General features: G+C 36.9%; 1 protein-coding gene across 1 annotated transcript; it reads right to left on the bottom strand.

Moving 5' to 3' along the window:
- Positions 1-372: 372 nt before the first annotated feature.
- Positions 373-22,507, bottom strand: CCDC39 (coiled-coil domain containing 39). Its single transcript, XM_054835873.1, has 20 exons — positions 22,356-22,507; positions 21,510-21,629; positions 20,225-20,371; positions 19,010-19,168; positions 17,951-18,043; positions 17,738-17,866; positions 15,862-16,053; positions 14,122-14,225; positions 13,651-13,783; positions 10,262-10,456; positions 9,378-9,542; positions 7,921-8,058; positions 7,146-7,354; positions 5,764-5,887; positions 4,765-4,924; positions 3,532-3,638; positions 2,087-2,227; positions 1,762-1,941; positions 1,438-1,526; positions 373-833 (listed from the first exon to the last, which is right to left on the bottom strand). The coding sequence occupies exons 1-20, from the start codon at positions 22,464-22,466 to the stop codon at positions 668-670; spliced, it is 2,862 nt and encodes a 953-aa protein (XP_054691848.1). The 5' UTR covers positions 22,467-22,507; the 3' UTR covers positions 373-667.
- Between the last annotated feature and the right edge of the window lie 653 nt (positions 22,508-23,160).

The following is a 23,160-nucleotide window of genomic DNA, read 5'->3' as shown; positions in this document are numbered from 1 at the left end:
TTGCATTGCTGTGGAAAAAGTTACGCTCCATTTCCAATGAGATCTCTAAAGGTGGTTGGCAGAGCACACTAAGGAGCTAATACCTGGCAGACTACACACTATCAACTGCACTTCAGCTGCAAGTTTTCCAAGTAATGCTGTAGATACAGGTCAGTTGCAAAAACGATACTGTGTAACTTTGAATAAAAACAGTTTCACTGCCTTCAATCATATACTGTCATCTTTCAGTTAAGAGAGGATCTGAGATGATTATTGATTAATAGTCAAGGTTGATCTCAAAACAAAGCATACATTTGCTTGCCTAGGTTGTCGCAATATAATCTTAAAACTATTTTGACAGCAGTGACACACCAGTTTACTAAAATTTCTGGCTTTAACATAACTCTCCTTTTCATTGTAAGAAAAGTGAATTAATGGCTTCTGAAGGGGTTTTTGGATCTTTAGTTCTCCAACAGCAAAGTGAGAAAGTAATTTAAAGGTTTGTTTATTTTATTACATGAAACATATGCTTAACACTTTCTCCTAGATAATTTATTGCATACTGTAAAAGAAAGTTGAAACATACATTTCTGATAGAAATTAATGCTAAGATTATCAAGGTCTATTGGTAAAGAAGTTAAGTTACAGGTTTATCAATTAAGAAGCCTTTACTGTGGCCTTCAAAAGATTACTTAAGACTTTTTTTGCGTTTAAAAATATCAGAGGTGCCAGCTCTGCTGGCTGGCTGTGCATCAACAGTAGCTGCTTCTGCAGGAGCATTGATAGACAAGCTTAGGTCTATGACTTTGAGTGATGAAGCCTGACTAGAGCCTGAACTTGCGCTTCTGGAGGATCTGAAAGACAAAAGTTTACTCATCAGTATACAGAGATCCCTGTATCTAAAACAGAGCTGCTACTGGTGGCTGACAGTAAAGCCACCCCACAGCAGTGTTTATTCTAGGTAAGATCTGCTACAATGATCTTTGTAGACATTACCATGAATCATTTAAGTAACCTTGAGGAATGTTGGATCATAACTGATTCAGCATGGTACATGCACTATTGGTTGAATATATGTTGAGCAGGGAAAAAGCTATCAGTCAGAGCATACACGTCTGTCTGCCCTATTTAATTAGGAAAGGGAGCTCACACCACCAAGTGCAAAATGTGGCTGGAGCTGAAACTCGTGCTTTTATAATGTAAAACTACTTTTCAATTGGAGCACAAAAGTAAATGTAATTACTCTGTCATTAAAATAAAACAGTAAACTGTGATGGATACTGAAGTAAACTTGTGTGCTAGAAGAATGTAGTAAGCTTAAAGGTAGGACAGTATAAGGAGAAGGTTTTTATAGAGATTTAGAAGACCTTCAGGAGTAAGGAATTCTGTCATTTGGGGATGATTTCGCTGGTTTAAACATTAAAAAAACAAACCACCCACAACATTGCTAGCACTTACCTGGTAGAAGCTAGTGAACTTTGTGTGGATGGTGATCGAGAACTTTGACTACCACCAGCAGAACCAACTGTTGGAAGCTCTAAATCGGACTAAAAAGTTTGGAAAGAAAAAAAAAGTTGACCTAATGGTTGTATAATAGGACTGGGTATATCAGAAGGGTTCATAATCCTTTGTATTTGAAGAGATGGTAAAAGATTAATACTTTTTCCTGTTTTACTGTAAGTATAGTTTATTGTTGAATTTAGGAGTTGCCCTTGAAAGACACTCAGCAGTAGACTAGAGCTGTCAGTCAAGATTTTGGTGGCAGTTACCTGGAAAGCTCACCTGGTGAAAGTACATTTGAAAGGCTGTAGTTAGATCAGGATTTGCTTCAAGAACATCGGCTAACAATTTGTCGAAGGTTCTGTTGAAGCTTTTCAGTTCACGAAGATCTATGTCTCTTTCTTCCTGTGTTTCTGTTTTAGTTTTCTTCAGAGACTGAATTTCTCTGGACAGTCTGGAGCACTTTTAACACAAATATTTTTAAAGCACTGCTAATATGAAAATGCAACACTTTTTCAGAAACCTGCTAAGTTTAAATTCTGTGGGTTTAACCATACTACTGTCTATCACTATAAAGTTAGAAGTCATCATTAATGAATATACAGACCTGTTTTTTAACCCTTTCTAGTTTTGGCTTCTGCTCTTCTATGTCTTTGTTCAGCTGCAAAATAAGAGCTTCTTTTTCCTTCTTTTGCTCTTGGAAGAGGGCCTCCTGCTTCAGTACTATATGAAAATCTTTTTCCATGCTCTGCAAATTCATTTGAACAGTAGTTTTAGTTTATAGAGCAGTTCTGATATCCTTTCACTTTTTGTATTACTCTGTGGAAGGGTCTGTTACCACTACTACTTGTTTCTAAATGTAGCTCAAGCAATTTGTACTAATAACAACTCAAAACTTTCTGCCTGTCAGACTGTTTAGTGGATAAATACCTGCATAAAGGAGACCACCAGGTGATTTACATATCTTAAAAAAAAGGTACTATTAATGAGGTTATAAGTCTGTATTTTCAGGTGTGACTGTAAAGCAGTGTCTACAAAGGACAGTTGCAATGCCTAACTTACCAGTGCAAGCTATCTTAAGAAAAATAACATTGTTTCCCATGGAAAGAGATGGATACCTTTGGCTGGAATGGATAAAATCAACTCTGTAATGGTGGTTCTGTGGGTTTTTTAAAAACTAACTAGATAAAGACAGGAAAGGGTATGCCTTAACACTTCTTATATCCTAGGATGACTTACACAGGGGATGAAGATAAGTGTCCCTGTTGTTTAATTTCAGAGATGTTATTTCTTAAGTAAGGTCTATGTCCTGTGCTGGTAGAATGAGCAATAGGGATGTTTGTTGACCTGTATCCAGTAACTCAGGGCTTAGAACAATCATGTGGGATATAGCAGGGTGCCTTTGATTTCTTCTGCCTAGGAAAATTTTAAGTAAAATGTCACACATCAGAGTTAAGTTGCTCTTAAGAGCCAAGTGGACTCTTTGATAACAAGGGAAACCAAGAGTAACTCCTTAAAGTGGAACATAAACATGAGCTATCCTTTAGCCTGCTAAGAGTCAGCTAGCTTGCTTTAGCTAAATTAATACTGTTTAAACTGAAGCACCCTTATTGCTAATAAAACAGAGTATGTTCTAAAAAAAAATCCTGGTACCTAGATGCCAGAGAACACAAGATGCGTGGATTTTAATCTGCAGGACTGGACAGCATGATATAATACAGTGCTTGTGTAACGTACACCGCAGCTGCTTTCTTGGGTGCCAGAACAGAGCATCTGTCAATGTGCATCTGGGATTTTGAAACTTCTGTATGTGACTAAAAAGCCTGGTTTCATTGTGATTCAATAAAATTCAAATAAGCACTCAGTCTTTGAAAGGAGAGGTAGAGCATTCTAAAAAGTCATCTCCATTCATACAAAGCATAGGATATAAGAGAAAATGGGCAAAAATTTGTCATAGAATTTTCTATTCTTTCACTAGGATGGTTTGCATGGATTTTGCAACATGCCACTGCAGCCTTGTCTGTTTGGCCAGAACTTTTGCTTGTATTTTACCTGGAGATTTTCCTGAAGTTCTTTGATCTGTCTTCGTTTGTATCTGTATTTTTCATCAGCAACCCTTTTCTCCTCCTCTAGTTTTAATTTTTCCTCATACTCCTCACCTGTGGTCCCACACAAAGAGGCAGCATTAATGCTGGACAAGCAGCATATACAGCTCAGTTTTCACTTTAAAATAAGTTGCACTTTAAAGTAACTGCATCACAGAGTATTACAGGTTTAAGGGTGTTTTTTTTTTAAATAGTTTACTACTAATTTCAAATCACTGTGAAAAAGTAACTGGCTTCAAGAGAGCTACTGTTTCCAGAGCCAGCAGAGGGCACAAACGTTAAATAATCAAATATTTTCTAGAATTAAGTTTAGGTAATTACTCATGGTGATGCTTTTTATAAGCTAAACAAAGAAGGTTCCACTGAAGGAGAGCAAGCTTATGAAGTCTTAAGTGGCAACAGAAACAACAGGTGAAGATATTTTCTAGGATTCTGAGGAATTTCCAATATCTAAAAACTTGTAGTTAGGTAGTCCATATTTTAAAATCTGCTGACACTACACTAAAATAGAACAGTTTAAGTTTTAGTCTTCCTCATCATTTTCCCAGAGGACAGGTTACTACTTTTTTCCCCCCTTCCACGCGAAAATCAGAGATCACAATAGTGCAGTTAAGGGCTTGGTCTTCACCCCTAGCATGCATGTACCGAAGCTACCTGTAGCATTGCTCTGGGCACAGTTTTGTGCCCTGGCTGGCTCAGTCCCTCATGAGGCAGCCAGCAGTGGCACAGCTTCTTCTGCTTCCATCGTTTGAATCACCAGCTGTGTGTGATGGAGCACTACAGCAAAAGTAGTGGGTTTTGTACTGTGCAGAGTTTTATCCACTAGACCTACGTACTTCAGTGGGCACTCCTTTCTCCCAGTAGTGACTTTTTTTCCCTGAGTAATCATTTTTATGCTTTGCCTCTTCTGACTACTCACAAAATTTATATAGGCTTAGAGATTTTCACATACATCAGATAGAAGAACATAAATATTACTTAATTACACCTTACTCCACTGTCTTCTGTGCTTATTCTGAACTATTCACAGTAGCACATGAATTACACTCCCTTTTGCTACTATCACTTTAGTCTCTCTCTGTGATTCATTCTTTTGTGCCATGGAATTTCCCCACTATATACCTGAGTTACACCACCATCCATAATTCACACAGCAAATAGCAATTTCTATTTTACATACTTGTCTCAGTGACTTCCTTGAAAGAGTTTTGGTAATTGCTGTTGCATTTATTAAGTACGCACAAAGTGTTTTCCAGAGCTACAATTTCTTTTTCAGCTTTGCGGATCTTTGCATCTAAATCATCACCTTCACGTTGAAGTGCTTCCTTTTCCTGTGCAGCCTGAAAATAAAACTGACAGTTTAGGTGGCTGCAAGCGTACTGAAAATATTAGGACAATTACACAGGAGGAAAAAAAAGCCCCAACCCTGCAATACTGAGGGGTTAAAATCATAGGTAGATATGGGGCTTATCTCTGTTTTCTCTCAGAAAATCTGATGCAGTGAAAAATCTCCCTAGTCCTGCTGTGCTGGATCTCACAGTAGCACAAATATCATAATTAAGAAATTTAACACCTAGGAATGACAAGAGCCAAGATCATATCTAGAAGCATTTTGCTTTAAGAAAAAAAAATCAGAGAATTTGTGAAAATCAAAAATAATAGATTCTTGTTCCAGAATCGGGGTATTGCATTATGGATAAAGACTGATTTTTATCATATTTTTCTTTCCAATGAAAAGCTGAAGTATGCATAGATGATTGATAAGTAAAAGGCAAAAGTTGACATTCTTCAAGGTATTTGTTTTACCATATGGTATTTATACCTAAAAATAACTCTGAAGGGCAGGAGAATTTAAGATCATGTGAGAGACTGATAAACTTGTTTTCAGTTAATAGTGGATTACCATGTGGCCAGTACTACTTGTGTCTTTGTAAATTAATGAGCACTGAAGTGAAAATTTTCAAACCGCTCCAAATTAAACCTCCACTGACATTAGGACTGACCAGAGATTCATGTGAAATTGCTGTGTCATTTAAATAACCAACAGTGTCAGATAATATAAAACAATTAGACTGAAAGTAAGTAGTAGGCAAGGGGGTTGTCTTAGTTACTTGAATAGAGCCCAGGGAGATCTATAGCTTAAATACTGGAATTATAATGAATTACATTAATAAAATACCTTAATTACATAGTAGGTATGAGTTTTCTCCTCTTCTCCTTCAGGTGGCATCATGACAACAGTAAGAATTTCATATCTGCATCTCAGCTTATCAATTCTATTTAGACGATCTTGAAATTCAGCACTGATTTATTAGGGGAAAAAAAATAAACAGGTTGAGAAAGTGTTTGTCTGGTAGTGTTTTGTGGGCAGTTTAAATGACTGGTGTTATTCTAGCAGCCTGCCCATGCACTGGGAGGCAGGCAGGGCAGCAGTTGTGCTGCTGCTGGTTTTTGTTGTTTTCCGTGTTCTCCCAGCCAAACTCATCTATTTTTTTGGTTACCTACACTTCTCTTGCAGTTCTAAACCAAGTCAAGTTTATTTCCATATTCCAGATCACTGCATCCTGGGAGGCTGTGCCACAGTCTTCCCAAAAAATTTTTAAAGGTTTGGCATTTAAATCCTACAGCTGCACAAGCTGCCCCCTGCTGATATTATCTTAATATTGCCACTGCTAGATGAGCGTAAGCAACAGTAGGCAACAACCCCAAATCAAATTACATGGAAGTATCAATTAGCTGTGTAATTATCAAAGGAAAAAGCCACACAGTCTGCACTCTGGGTGAGCAGTTAAGCTTCAGTCACACTAAATCACTCTAATTTCCTATTGTGTGGGGTGTGGTTAGCAGAGGAGTGAATAAAAAGCCTGCCAAATTTCAGCAGTTGAGCTGCTGAAGCATTGATTTTTGGCTGGATATAGATACTGGGATTTCAGAGCTAAAACTGTCCCAGATACTTTGCAGTGATTATTACAGAAAGAAAAAGTTATTTCCTATGTGGTTGCTTTATAAGAGGGTAGATACATAATTCAGAAGATTTAATTTTGTTATATAGGACACACAATGGAGAGCTCATTTGTTGGAAAAAAAACCCAACAAACCAAAACCAGACTTACTATATGAGTCAAAGAAATCAGTTTTATCAAGCAGTTGGGAGTAAACCCTCTTAAAAGCATCTTTTCTGTTTTAAATACTTTGCCATACCTCCAGACACACCAAATTCACATTTTCTGATTATTTTTAAAAATGCAGGGTCACACGCATGACATTCACTTTAAAGAGATGTCTGCAACTGAGGTTTCCTCTCAGTACTGTGGAGGATCTTCACTAACAGAATAAATGGTACTCTTGTTCACCAAGTTGTTAAAGCTGTAGGCTGGATTTCAGAGAAGGGATCTCTTACTAGCCTCAACTGGCTCAGTATGTATCTTTGAGCAAGATTTATTTCATCCTCAATTTCTTTAATTGGTGAAACTGGGTAAAATGCTTCTCTTTTCCAGTAAGTCCCCATAAAAAAATGTACTCAATAAAAGTTACAAGTTCGATTTATATAAAAATAGTTACCTTATGCGTTGCCGTTCCTGATCTACAAGTCTTATCTGGGAATCGAGCATTGCCTTATGAATCTTAATTTCCTCAGTTCTTTCTGCTATAGCTTTCTTTAACTGCAGTTTTTGTTTTTCCAGTGTTAGAACTTTCTCTGTCTTACTACACAGAGTATCTTGAAGACGGTTCAATTCTAGTTTTAAGAGATTATCTTCAACCATCATCTCCTAGTAAATGCCAAAAAGGTCTCAAAATAAGAACAATGCTTTCTTAATTAAGATTATTTATAACAGTTAATAAGTTAACAATTTTTATAAAGTATCCATTATTTTATCTTTAATATATATACAACTGTAAGACTCATTTTGCTCTGCATTTAAAAATGTTCTTACTTTCTCATTTGCTAACAGTTTACATGGTGAGTGTGATAGGGGTATATTGTTTCCTGAATGGTTTTATACAAATTCATCAGACTTTCTAATTCAGACTGTTATGGGTTGTTAGACTTTTCCATCTGCAGCTTTCTTTCAGTTTAGGTGATTTCAAAGAAATTAAGCAGACCTTACAAGGAACTTTCTTAAGCAGTTAGTATCTCACTTGAACCATTATAACTATTTTGGAATAGGTTCTAGATTCTGTAGATCTACAAGTTGTGTTGTTATATGAGCAAATTTACATATACCAAAGCTTATGAAAAGTATGAAGTGTGAACTTCGTTAGCATGCAAACACTTTAAAAATTTAAAAAAAAAAAATCACCTCTTAAAGATCCCAGTTGCAAAATAATACTGTACCTGCTTAATGGCTTTAGCTTTTTTTAATTCCTGATCTGATCTCTCATTGAAAAGATTTAGTTCGTTTATCTTGATCATCATACCATTTGTTTCTTCTCCTGTCTTCTCCATTGCTCTCTTGATGAAATGGACATCACTCTATTTCCAAATAAGTTATGTTTAATTTATTTCAGTGAATGTAGTTCGCACCAAAAGCTACCAGTTAGTTTTAAACAAGATATTTTTAAGTCCTGGAACCAGGAACCATCATCATCTTGTGTCCATATGCTGCTCTGCAAACAGTGCCTAGAGCACTGCAGTCCTCATGCAGAGCGCTGTTGCAATATTAATGGCATTGCATGTTTTATCTGGAGTGTAGTAATTGTTACGTATGCAATATAAATCTTTCAGCCAATAAGACAATTCTAATATAATCATGTATTTTGGTCTAGATAAAAAAAATGTCCAGGTATGTCTGACCATGACTTTGATATTTGTAGTTCATCTTCATAAAACCATCTGTCTTTGATAATACTCCAGAGTATGAATAAATTCCTGAAGGTGTGTCTCAATGTTTGATTACACTCACTGTTCAAATTTTGCATCTCCTCAAAACTGAAGTGCCCAACATTAAACCTTGTTACTGCATGGATCTCCAGTTAAAGGGCTCTCTTCTATAAGCAGTTTTTTCCCCTCGCTAAATTGATCAAATTTTTTCTTTACTATCACTTTGAGAAACCAGTTGTGGTGTTTTATTAGAAACCTGACTTTGGTCTTCATATGGTTTCTCTTTGAAAAGAGGTTTCAAAACATGCTAAAATGTAGCTGATTAACAAACAAATACATTTCTTATAAAAAGAAATTACAAATCGGCTACAGAATAACTGACCTGTTCATCTCTACAAGAAAGGTGAGTGCATTTTTTAGAGAAGTAATGATCACTGGATAGTGGAAAACCAGAGAACAAGCATGTATATGCAAAATTCTCACATGAGAATAAAGACAGAAAAAAAGTATTTCTGAATTACCTATCAGGATGCGGTCAGCTAACTCAAATACCATCCCTTCAATTCAGTAATGTTACTTTGTACAATTTTAAATGCCATCTGTACTTATCATTTTACCAAAAAAAATATAAAAGTAAGTAGTAGCATCACAGAATAACATTCTCCTATTTCTACATGGTCCTAACAATAAATTCAGACATTTGCAAGCAGTCAGTCATACCTTGAAATGAAAGCTAAACCTGCATTTCCAACATGTCAATGCTTGTCTTTCTGCTAAGGTGCCTCAGTTGTGCAGTAATGACTTATTTTTCTGGAAGGTATAGGGAATATATGAAGTTTTCCACACGGGTTACACGAAGTTCAGATATCTTTTAATTTAATACCAAGTTATTAACTAATAAGACCCAATCTGCTTAATTTACCGAGGTTTCTAGATGTTACCCAGTCAACCTGACGTTCTAAGGAAGTTACCTGAAGTTTCTTGTGCTGCACATGTAAAACATCATACACATTTTTCTTTTCTTCTAAGGTTTTCTTAAGTTCAGCAACTTTTGCTTCCAAAACTTGTTTTTCATCTGCATTAACCTCCCCTTCTAACCGTGACAGCCGTCTCTGTACTTGCTGAATATAAAAATCCTGTTAAAATATTTTTTAAGAGAATTAATAGGCTGAGATAAGCAATTATAGGCTTCCTATAAAGCTAAAACACTGGATATAAACTTGGATCTAAATGTTTGCTTTAGGACAGTCACCCAATTAAGCTATCATTTTTATAATAATTTATGGCTTATAGACCTCATTTGAAAAATACTCTTAGATGACTGATGTGCAGTGATGGTTCAGGAGTAATCTTCTGGAAGACTATAGACAAAGCATAGTCAGCACAGTCTGCTGTAGGGAGGCTTACAGTGGAGTTGCCATCTTGCTTTTGCCAGCGGATGCTGATGTAAAGAGCAAATTTTCAAAGTGATGCACAGGAAACATGCACAAAATCCAATTAGTAAATAACAGGATTTTGGCATGTACCTCTTGTATTGCTTTAAAAATTTACCCTGAGGTGTCCGTGGTTCAGTGGGATCAAAGTAAAAACCGAGTTGAGAAATTCGTGAGAAAAGCAGCAGATCCAAAAAAAAATAATGAAATACACAAGTGCATAATGCAGGTGATACTATAGCAAGTTTCAGATATTTCAATTTTATCCATACATTTAGAGACAGAAATAAACACCGACTTCAAATTATACAGCACGGCATTTCCAAAACGGTAAGATGTTGGCGAAGATTACAGAACTCAAGCAATTTATTCTCTTTAGACCCAAGAAGCAATCACAGTATGAAAGTACATTAATATTTTACCTGGTTATATATTAATTCTTGTTGTTTTAATGCATCTTCATCAAGTCTGTGCAGTCGATTCTTAAGATTTTTAAGTGATGTTCGACTTCCCTCAATTTCCGCTAGAACACACTTCTCCTTATCCTTCTGCACCTTTAACTCTTGAGTCTTCTTGAAAAGTAGTTCTTTTAGCTGGTTCATTTCTGTTTCTTTTTCCTGGTGACAAATTAATCATTAAGTAGTAAGAAATAATTAATCACATAAGAAATCATTTCTAAGGAATTACTTGCCTTTATCAATCAAATATAGGAAGATGAAAAAATTTCAATACTATCTCCATTAATATGAACATGGAATTTCGTAAGTCTTCAAAATGGTTAGCAAGAAAAGTCTTTGCCTTAGAGAGAAAGTAATTTTTATTTTTTTTAAACTTGGATCCTACCCTACTATTACATGACTTTTTTTTCCATTATGGGAATGCTACTCTTTTCAGCTTTCAGAAAACTGAATTCCCATCATCCTTTCAAAAAAACCTTCCTTATTGCTTCTAGTATATGTGACTATTCAAAGAAATACAATACAAAGCTTTTCAGTGGTTTATTAAAATTGTAACTCTGTGTGTATGCATGTGTATGTACATATGTGTGTTTATATAAGTTGGAATAATTTTGTTTGAAAAATTAATTACATATTTTACAATCACTTCCTTATTCTCAGAGGTAAGTTGCCATTAACACCTAAATCAGTGCAGGAAATGAGGGTTTGGTAGGGTCTGTTACAGTAATACAATGCTGAACATTTTAAGTATCTGAAATGTACTGAAAACAAACAAAATAGAGATTATTTTCTTTTTATAATGGTAACAAGGAAGGCAACTTTATTCTTTCTCTCCCTCCTTCCACCCCCCCAACCTAAATAACCAAAACCTTACAAAGCTCAGGCTGTTCAGGATGATAGTTTCATGTAAGGTACATCTCCAAAATGAGTGACGTGGCATCACAATCCTGTTCCTGAAAGGCTCATTTACATTTAGCTCAAGTCTGGTACAGACTTTGAAAATGCACCTTTAAATTAATATAGCAACACAGCTTAGAATTTACTTTTCTACATTGATAATAACAACAACATAATAATTGATAACTTAACTCCTTCTCTAAGAGTTCATAATCACATTCTACCAAACAGAATGTTTTTGTAGTTGAACTTGCTCTAAGTGCAATTCCAAAATCCAAAACTCAGGAAGTAAAAAGCAGGTGTAATTTTAATAGGAAACCATTATGGCCTGTAACATTTTACACTGATGTCAATTGGCTTTGGATCATGCCTGAACAAAGGAATTTAATTTCAGAAGTAAAATGTTTTTCTGCACGTGCCCAATTGAGCTGTATTTCTGAAGCTAATGACAACAATGAATTCGTCTACTAAAACAGATTACAAAATGAATGTCAAATCATGATCATTCTTGCATATCTAAATTCATTTAATTAATAGAAATTGTTTCTCTCCCTTTAAGTGAGGTTGTTAATAGAGATAAGATATTCATTAAGCTTCCCCGTGCAACAGTGTTTTGCCACAGATCGAAGAGGGAGAAATGTCACAGAACTAAAGCGCAAAATGGTGACATTTCATCCACATTGTTCCTCTTAATATCTCTTCACAGTAAATTAATAGATGCAGCAAATAACCACGTGTGTCTAATGGTGATGGAAAGCATGCTTCTGACTAATACATTACAGACATTGTTCAAGAACAGTTCATCCTAGTTAAAATATTACCCTGAAGCTGTGGAGCTGCCAAGCTCAATGTCATCTTAGGTTATCTGCTGCAGATGCAAGTAGAGAAACCCTGCTAATGGTTTAGCCACCCTGGTAACAGTCTTAAGGGGAAGCAAATAAGGTTTTAATCTTAATGAAATGTTCTATCATCCAACTTGTTTTCAAATTATCTGAAAAACCAAAACAGTAAGTAAGGCCTGTAATTTAAGAAACAAGACATCCTCTCTCTAGTTTCTTTATGTATATTTAAAATGTACAGTTAATGCCTTGTGGAGTTAAAAAGTTTGAAAAGTAGCAATTTACTGCTAGGGATTGTTTCACATACATGCTACAGGAAACACAAAATGGGGAAAAAAAAACAGTATATGGGGTATGCACAGATACAACGTTGTTGTCACTTGTGTGGGAACGCCTGCTGTCACATTAATTTAACCTGGTCATTTTACAGTAAAGAAAGCTTCAGCATATCTGATACTCAATTGTCCAGAAAATTAAAAAAAAAAACAAACCCACTATTTTTATCCAGTCAGAAGCTAAGTAGTAAAGTATTTTAAGAGAATTAGTAGCAAAATAACAATACAGAAACATTTTCTGACATGTGGGAAAGTTCAGATGATTGCATTACAATATTGCATTTATTCAGAAGTCCTTTGCAGTTCATCAGATGATAATAAATTAGGATATTTTTATTCCTATACTTAATTTGGGTTTTGAATTTAAAAAAAGGGATGATTAGACACGTTAAAAAAATAGTTACCATATTACAGCTTGTACATGCTATAATACATTAACAGATCAAAATCTTAATTCATCATGAAAATGAAATCTAAAGTGAGCCAGTAGTTATTTAATAGTTTGCAACAAGTTAGAAGCATCAGAGTATCATGTAGTAGAATTAAAATAATGAAGAGGAGACTAGGCCAGCCAAACCTGATTAAAAGATTTCAAAATCTTTTTTAATCCCAGTTTGCCAAAACCATAGCTCTTTGCAGGTTTGTAAGTTTTGGTGGTGGTATACTAAAGCCAAGAAGTTTTCAGTGGTAATGTTACTGAAAAGTCATCCTGACAAGACTCTCACTCCTTAATTGGTGGGAAACTGATAGAAGTTCAAGGACCCTTACTCCTCAGCAGCCCATAAAACAGAATGTTTGGAAACATGAACTCCCAAAAGAGCTAAGCAAACTACAAGATTTTGAAATTTTTCAGTATTATTACAAAGCAGAAGAAAAACATTACTATACCTTTACAACCAAATTTGCTATGTTCCAGTAAGTAACTTTTATTTCAATCTAGCTAAGAAGTTGTAAGTAGCTTTTAGCTGATGTCAGAGGTAAGTGCCCTGTTCAGTACACTGATGCAGTCAGAATAGTGGGTTTATATCTGATCTGTACAATGACCATTCCAGTATCCTATGTTAATATGAGGACATCATCTTCTGAATTACTTTGACCACTTATTTTCCTCCAGACTTTTCTCAGCACAGATACTGATGTATCTACACACGTTATTTCATCATTTGATGAAATCATGTCATAGTAATACTCACATTCTATTTTAATCCATAAATGTTTGTTCTAGATAGACCTGCAAATTCAGATGAATCATCATTTGCAGAAATCATGAAAAACATTTTACCTTGACAATTTTTTCTTCTTCCTTTAGTATTTCTCCCATCCTCAAAGCTTTGTCTTCTGAACTGAGCGTCTCCTCAGTCACAAGCTTCAGCTTATTGGTAAGACTTGCATTTTTTTCTTTAAGAAAGCTTAATCTACACAAAATTACATGATTTAACAAGTTAAATGTATGTTGCATATCCAACACTGCCAAAACCAAGCAACATACCTTACTGAGCAGTTGCCTAATAAAGCAGGCCAAACTTGAACCTATGATAACCGAGGCCCTAACTGATTTTTTCATGCCCTTTAAAAACAAGGATTACTAGGAGTATTTCCTAAATTGCCCACTGCCAGAAACTATGCAGGACATGAAGTAACCAGAAGGTTGGAGGTTTTAATCGTCAGCATCATTTAAGGTTCTTTGTTAGCTCAAGGATTTGATTATATTACTAACCCCTACAAATGATATTTGTAAAGGTCTGCTTCTTACCTGGCTTGTTTTTTCTGAATTTCTTTCTTCAGATTGGTTACTTGTGTTCTCAAAGACTCTAGATCAGCAGCAGTTCTGTCCACAGTGGATTTCAAAGCATCCAGCTAATAAATTACAAAATGGAGCAATCAAGCTTTTATTTACTTTGGTATGTGTTAGGATATTTGAAATTGTAAGGACCTATTTACTTGAAAGTATTCCATTTCTTTTTAACAGTATTTTTCAAATGAGAAATGCTGCAAATTCTGAGGTGCTGTAAATCAGCACAGCTAGTAAACTCAGTACACTAATTTACATAATCTGAATACTGGGAGAAAATAAGAATACAGAATGAATTATGAAGGTGCTGTGGGCTGCAATTCTTGTCTAACAGCATCTGTGTAAGTGGAACCATGGTTTTATAGAGCACAGCTCACTGATGAGGTTCTTTGTGAACATGGATACCCTTATATATATCTAATAAATGTTTCTAATTAAAACTTTTTGGGTACATAAAATTATTTTGATTAAGGGAATACTGTTACAGACATTGAATTTGGTAAAAAATGCATGACAGCAAACAGCATAGGAATACTTTACAATCAATAGCTCATTAGTCTTCACAATATCACTTAACGGTGTAAATGTAATTGTTTTCACTTTCACAGATGATGAAACCTGACCAAGTATATATATAGCAGACGTCTCTGTACCAAAATGAGAAACTGGGAGGTTACAAGTAGCCAGTCGAACTGTAAGTCTGTTTCTTTCCTTGATTCTCGCTTGCCACAGATATTCTAACACCTAATAATGGGAGACTCTTCTCATTATCACATTATGTAGTATTAATTGTAAAAACCTTCAAGCAAGAATCTCACAGCTTCAAGATGAAAACATACTAATTCTGTGAACCTTGAAGTCTGCATGAATTATAGGGTAATCTAATAGCCTACACCTTGTTTGAGCTACCTACAGTTTAATTAGGATATCAGTTTATGAACTGTCTGCTATGGAAAAGCTATCCAAAGTTAAGGCAACAGCAGATGCAGGGTTTTTGGTTTGGGTTGTTTTTTGTTTGGGGGGGGGGGTTTGGTTTGTTTGTTTTGGGTTTTTTTTGGGGGGAGGGGGGCTGGTTTGGGTTTTTTTGTTTGTTTGGGTTTTGTTTGGTTGGTTTTTTTTAAATTAAGCAGCGCACTTCATTCCTAGCTTTAAGTGCAGATTAAATATGAGTAACAGAGTAAGTATGGACAGCATCAAGCATGGCTTGTTCACAGGGCAGCCCTATCCTACTGCCTTTTGATTAGAAAGCCATGCAAAAGTGTTTGGGGTTTTTTTCAATAATTTTAACCTGACTACAAGGACATCAACACTCACTTCTGAGAGCACAGGACAGGAGTTGTTCGGAATCCAGAAAAATTTCTCTCATCTTTAGACAATACTGCAGCGTACGTATGCTAAAGGCAAGACACACCTCCTTCTGAAGCATCTAACAGTGTTACACCATTTAAGAGAAAATTCAAGCGTTTTATACCAACACAACAGAGAATACAAGCTAATCTCTTCACCACTATCAGTGAAAGGATTAAGTTGAGGCTTCAGATCCCAATAACCATGAGTAGACTGAGAAGAGCAGACATTTTGTTGAGTTATTAAGAGTCCAGTCTAAAACCAGAGAAAAGCAAATGTTATTCCTGTATTTCCTCTGTCTAGTCAAAAGTTACAGTTTCAGTCTGTTTTTCTGAACTGTTTGGTCATCCTTACCTCATCCTGGAGCCGAACCCTGTAAGTATCCTGAGTTTGATACTCATTTCGGAGGCTGGTAGCTTCCTGTTCAGCAGAAGAAATCTTCTTTTCATATTCCATATTATTAAGAGTTTCATTTACCAAAAAGGAAGTCTTCTCTTTCAGCAGAATTTCTTTCTCTCTGATGTCCTGTTTTATGTCTTTTATTAGCTATCAGGATAAAAACATTTTAGATTTACTTGCATTAGTTAAGATGTGTTAGATTAATACAGGGTACAACCAGAAGATAGACTGCTCTCAAGACTACTCTTTGCTTGGGACAGCCCAGTTACCACATCATTCTTAAATTAATTTATTGCACTAATACATCACAACACCAAATACTACAATTGGTTTAGATTGGAAACTTCCAAAATATTCAAATAATCTCAAAAAACATGACACTATAAACTTGTATGAAATAAAAATAAGTTTTGATTGATTGAATAGGGAAAGAAAACCAAGCTATGTGAACAAAACTTCAGATAGACTTGAAACGGAGGAAATGCAAGAGGACAATTACCAACAGTAGTGATGCTTACTTTAGCTGACAGATTTATAGCTATTCAGTGAAAGCTGTGTATTTTGAAAGGTTAAGCAAAAGATTAGCTACTAGGAAAATCATACTGTAGTTGTAATTAAAAAAAAATTAATAATCTTTTTACAAAAGCATCAGTAGGGCTATTCTATGGATGACTAATATACGGAAGGTTGGCCAGAGCTGGGGACTTTTGCTGGGTTTTTTATATCTGTTTTTTGTTGTTCTTTGCAGGAATCTTCTGACCTGAAATATTATGACATCCAAAATATTTCAGCTAAATTAGACCATTATATTTTCTGTTTGGTAATATTTCTTCTGGCTTGTAATTTTCTATTTCTATTATTACTTTTTTTTAGTGTTATATCTTAAGCTTGTTTAAACCATGTGGGCAACTTAACAAAGCTGATATTCTTTCAGCAGAAAAATGTCATACTAGCAGAGCTAAGATTTTAGGTAGAGCCTTCTTGAACATGCAATTATGCTTTCCCTCCCCTTCAGAAAAAAACCCCAACATTATTACTTAAGAATCCACATTTATACAAATTTTTCTCTACACTGTTCCTTCAAGCTTTTTCTGGTGCATCTGTTCTATTGCCCTGCAGAACTTTCTGAGGAGTTCACACTTCTCCTGACAAAGCCAGGATAAAATATACTTTATTTGTATCTCTTGCCATTGTACCATCTGTGCATAAGACACTGACAAAACCAACAAAGACTATATATTTTAGAAAGTAACACTGACTCGTAATGCCCAACAGCATCTGTTTTGGATTATAAGAGTGCTGTTGCTTCTCACCATGTGCAGAATGTACTTAAGGACCAATTTTTAACCTTAATGTGATTATTTAGCATAATTCTTCCATAAATATTAGTCATGCATTTGTTCACAGAGGTAGAAATACTCGTTCCTTCAATTCTAAATATTCCAGACACAGAATCCCCTCCTTGCAGCTGACTGTCCTTACTCTCTAAGAAACAAAATTCCATTTTGTTGCTGCTTAGATCAAAGAATATACTGAAACTGACATGCTTTGCATTTTCCAACAACCTTGATACTGAAAATTAAACCTTGCATAGTATCAAGCAGAGCACCAGTACTTACACTGACAGATACTACTTTCAAAATAAATTCTGAATACAATTCAGTAGCAGCTGAACTTTAAAACACCTTAATAAAATAGAAGTAAACACAAAGAGAACACTGAACATCTAAAAGACCAAATCATTCTATGAATGAGTGGCAAAATTCTTATAAATATCATAGACACAAAAGCAGGCTGATTCATTGATATGGATCAGTTACAGCAGTTTTACCAAAGCACAATGATCAATCTGTTGATCTCTTTTTTGCATCTGCTGTACTGTGTTCTCCCACTGCCTGATGACTTCTTGCCTTTCTTGATGAACTCTGCGAAAATCTTCAGCTGTCCTGTCAAGCTCTATCTGTTTAAAAGAAAGCACTCCCATGATTTCTATGTTAAAAAATTCACATATAACAAGATATTTTCAAGAACCTTAAGCACAAACCTGAGCTGTTATGGTTTCTGTAAACTCATTATCAAGAGCTCTGCGCTTCTGATTTGCTTCCATTGTCAACTTTTCTACTTGAAGGGTTAATGTCTAAAATGAAAGGATATGAAAAATAATGTATTTGAAAATCTATTGTCTTATAAATTCTTAAAGCTCTACTACAATTAAGGGTGGAATTTTCGAGGCATCAATTTTATTGTGTTTTAGAAAACAAAAAACTGAGAATCTAGCCTCCCAAATTTTCAGTCATACAAGAGGCCATAATCTCTTGTCAGCCCTTGGGACCAGACTGCAGCAAAGCCTAAGTAACCCTCCACCATGTATAAATGTGTATGTGGTGTCCATCCTCAGCATCAGCTATTTCACTTTTCTATTCCTACTGTGCTGTGTGACTTGGTAATGTAAATTATAGCAGTGAGGCTGTTTATGTAAGCTTAAGTTTTTGGGTTAAGTACTTAATGATAAAAAAATCAAATTTCTCCTCCCTGCATTTAAAGGCTCAAAAGAATATTAACCAGGGTTACTTATCTCCAAATTAATAATATCCTTGAGAACTAACCCTTATAAAGTCTGAACTTGTGACTGGAGTGTCTGTTTATAGCATCTTTCATTATACCAGGCAGCTTTACTGAAGTAGCCATACTTCGTTCTCCGTAATATTAACAAATTCAGTTCTAATGGGAAAATCTAAACTATTTGTCCGTACTTGGCATGCATTTTTGGACAAACACCTCTCTTAGTTCAGTGGCAATGTTTTTGAGAATTTATTATCTATTTGTGAACTCTCAGAAAAATTAACACTTAAATTTTACCCAGATGAACAAACAATTTAATGTCCTTAATTATGCCTTTCCCCTTTTGTAAAACCTGGTCTCTCTGACCTTTAAAATGAACCTCATATGTAATTGCACTGTTGTGCTAAGTGGAAACCAGTTTAAAAGTGCTGTTGTACAAAATCTTGTCTCCATCTTACCTAACCTGATATTGTAACAAGGTCTTCAAATGCTAAAATGGTTCTCTGTTTTGTTTCTGAAAATTGCTATAATTTCTACTTACTCCTAGTTTCCCTTCATCTTGTTGTGCATACTTCTGGATTGTGATAGTGTCATTATCTTTACGATTTGATTCCTTTATCCAGCTCTCCAGAACTTCCTCATCACAGTTCATTTGTTGTTTTAAGTTTTCCAACTTCTTAGTGGTTTTATTTATAGTGTTCTATTAAAAGTAAAGATAAATTAAAGGGTTAATATTAGATGTCTAGGATTTTATTTGAATAGTAATTGAAACAAGCAGTTCAAGCTACTGTAACAAGTTTACACGCATTTTGTCATCAGTAGAATTGCTAGTTTTCTTTTTTGCTAATTGTGTCCTATACTTGAGGAATGCTAATACATGTCCTGGTCTTAAAGAAGAAACAAGTTACCACAAACGTAAAATGCAAATAATTTTAAACAGAAAAGTCAGCCTCTGGTGAGATATACTGATATGCAGGATATTTATTCCACATAATAAACTGATCTGAGACATCATAGGGTAAAGTTTCTTCCTCACACACTAAGGCCCGGTTCTTAGATCCTTATCCTGCATATCAATTTACAAATGGCCCCAGGTGACTGTGAAGAGACTTCCTGACACAAATATGAGAGAATCTGGATCTAGCTGAATAGCAAGGGTATCTTCATCCTGCTACCCATTCTGAGAGACTGGGGCTTGCAAGCAAACTTAATGAGGGAGGGCAAATGAAAAAAAAAAAAAAATTATTCATGGAAAGAAAAAGATGGTTCCATTAAATAGACACCCCACCCCCCCGTAATTAGATAGCATTATATTACTTTTTTGGTTTGGTGTTTTTTTTTTTCTTTTAACGTAAAGCAAATTTTTGATCTTGAAGTCATGCCTCAAGTGTATTTTATGGGGGGAAGAAGATTTGCTACCAACAATTTAATTTTTAAACCATAAAGAAAATACATGTGAGAATTAACAAGATGGTGATATGGATGTGCAGCTGTGTATCTGGCATTAAGAACTGAAGTCTTTCGATATCTAGTTAATATTTGCTACGTCTTGACTAGTCTATGCAAGGACATCCTCAGTGTAATTCTACTTGCCTACACAGAGAAAAGCACATCCAGATCATTTATAAGTTTCTAAGTTTTAATTGTAATTACCTATTCTTGACTTACACTATTATTTCTGTAAGTTCAAGTGAGGACAAGTCATAAAATCTAATTGCAATACAGGTGTTCCCTTACAAAAAAAATTAAACCTTACTTCTTGACTGTTCTTCTTTTCTCTTAAGGAAACTATCTCATCTTCCAGTCGTTTAATATCACTTTTGAGACGCCCACATTCTCTCTCGGCAACGGCTTTAAAGTGTTGTTCAGTTTCAATTTCATTCTCTCTGGCTTTGTAAAGAGACTAGAGAATAATACAGTTCAGCATTTTACAATAAACAAAAAGGCACGTATCAACAAAAAAACTTTTTTTTTTTTACATACAACCACCCAAGTCAGAGATGGTATGATTTTATCATGTAAATATAGGAATTTTCAGACCAACTTTATTGTTTGGATTTTAGTATCTCAAATATATATATTCTAATATATATATATACACACACACACTGTATTGTATCAGAGATCCACAGATCAACCATTTATAGCCCTAAAAATTCAATTCAAAGATATTTCACCCAAGATTCAGAATCTTAATCTTTCCAAATCAAAATCTTAGTCTCTTGATCACCAGCGGCTTTAGGTCAGATTCAGGAGGCACAGCAAAAGAAATCATTTTATTGTTTTGTGCAGACAGACCACCACCAGGCTGGCCTAGAGCAGTATCTCTAAATTGTCTCATCTGTCTGACAAAACTGATTTAACAGGGGTTTTCTTCCTTGTATAATAACAAATTTATTACTTATTAGAAGCTTCTCTTAAATAGAGACTAGTATGTGCTGTCTCTTTATGTGCAGATTAAAACTTGACTCTAACACACAAAAAAAAAAGTTGTTCAGCTGCAGGAAAGTTTAAGACTTTTTCACCTTGGATATTTTACCTGAAAGGTGTGCAGCTTTGACTCGGGACTCTTTAGAAATCTGACTCACCTATTTTGGCCACCGGACTCTGAGTGTAAGTGAAAACTTGCACCTTAACCATCTCACTTCATTTTTCATGTCCATGAATTAAGCCTTCAATAGCATTTCAACTTTTGACCACTATAAATATTATGAATTTGTTTTTCCCTTGCACTGATGTTTTATTTACCTTGACCAATCTTTTCTTATCATCTACAAAAGTCCCCATTAAGAACTCTAAAATGCATCCTTCTTGGCCTTCTTGTAGGTACAGTCATTTAATCTCAGATGGTCTTTTTAATGACCATCGAATAATTTCACTGAGAAATACAGTTTAACTTCTGTTTCCTGTGGAAGCCCTGGAATAAAGGTCTGAGAAATCTCCAACAAAGCTGGCAAAATATGTAGGGATACCAGATGCAGAAAGATACTCAGGTTACAAGTCTGCCTGATAAAATGGGTCTGCTAGAAGTAGCGGTTTACCTGAGTGAAGCTGAACTCTTGTCTTACGTTTTTCAAATGAGATGTCATTGCTTCTATACGCTCTTCGAAGTCTGTCAACTCATTTTGCAGGTTTACTTTTTCTTTTTGCATCTTCTGCAGCTATTTAAGAGTTAGAATTGTCAAGTGACTACTTTTCACTGAGCGCTTATTACTTGCAACTACTTAAAAATATAGTCATTGCACTTACTAATAAAAAAAATACATATATACTACATTCCTCTAAAGTAATGAAATGAGAGATTTCAGAAGAAAAGGTAGTGGCACATTTTTGCCATAAAGTACTTTCGTTATCATCAAGATAGCCAAAATCGCCGGGGCATTACACTGCTGGGCCGGCATTCACCTCTCGGCCAGAAATACCACAGAACAACCTCGAGCTTTACTAAGGGAACGTACAGCCTCTCGCCCCACCTGAGGAGCGAGGGGGATGCCCGGAGCGGTGCGAGGTCCACAGCCAGCACACGGGACGGAAGCCCCGCAGCCCACACCCTGCAGGTACGCGGCTCCCACGCTTTTAGGCGAGGACCTGGCTCCCCTTTTCCCCCCGCGGCTCCGCGGAACTTGTGGGTTTATCCCTCCCTCTCTACCCGGGCCCCGGCGGGCAGGGCAAGGCAGGGCAGCCCGGCCGCGGCGGGGAAGGCTCCGTGCGGCCGCGCGCCCTGAGGCGGGCGGGGAGGGGCAGGGCGGCGGCGGCGGCCCCCTCAGAGCCGAGGGGCCGGTCCGCCCTGAGGCGGCGGCGGGGACAGCCCTGCGGGGGAGCCCTCTGGAGCCGCTGACGGGAGGCGGATTCCTTCTCTCCCTCCCCGGCCGCAGCCCCGCGCTCACTTCGTCTTCCAGCGCCTTGTTCTCCGCGTTGGCCACGGGGATGGCGTAACCATCGTCCCAGCGGAGCTCGGCCAGCACTGAGGCGGTGGAGCGGCTGCTGACACTGTCCATGGTCGCTGGTGGCCGCAGGCGAAGGGGAATCGCAGCAGGGCCGGGCCTAGCGTTGCCGGGCCCCTTAGCAACGGCGAGTCCCCAGCAACCGACGAAGCGGGAGCCGCCTCCCGCCCCGCCTCGCGGCCGGCCCTTCCTGCCTCGCGCCGGCCGTTGGCGGCGTCTGTCCTGCGGCCTCTCAGCCCGGGAACGGCCACGGACCGAGGTGACCTGGGCTCAGCGAGTTTAGAAATTTGTGGTCTAAGTGCCTATACCAGCTCATGAGTAGGGCTGTTGTGAGCGAGGTTACCAGAGCTGCCTGGAGACAATGACCTTGTCTATAGTCGCTTGTAACCGCGCTGAAGGGGAAGGTGTCAGACCCAGTGCTTTGGCTGAGGCACAACTGGCAGCACCTCAGAGCCCTCCCAGACTCAATAGCCTCCCTGCCAGGGCACCACTGTATCACAGCTGCATCAAATCTGGGATCAGACCAGGCAGGGCAGCTCACCTGTTGCTGATAAAACCTAACAGCAGATTTCTAGGAGGGCACATGTACCAACAGGTGGGTTTCCTGAGCCAGAGATTGCATTCAGGTGACCATAAACACTAATGTCATACCCTCTATAAACTTGGCTGCTACCGTTTTGAACCCACCTGTACTTCTGGGTTCCAAATCATCCTGTGCTATTGAGTTCCATCATTCATGCACAGAGAA

The sequence above is a fragment of the Grus americana genome, chromosome 9 (genome assembly GCF_028858705.1).
Source record: "Grus americana isolate bGruAme1 chromosome 9, bGruAme1.mat, whole genome shotgun sequence".
NCBI classification, from domain to species: Eukaryota; Metazoa; Chordata; class Aves; order Gruiformes; family Gruidae; genus Grus; species Grus americana.
Note: the sequence above shows the minus strand (reverse complement) of the source record. Positions and strands in the feature narration are given on the sequence as shown.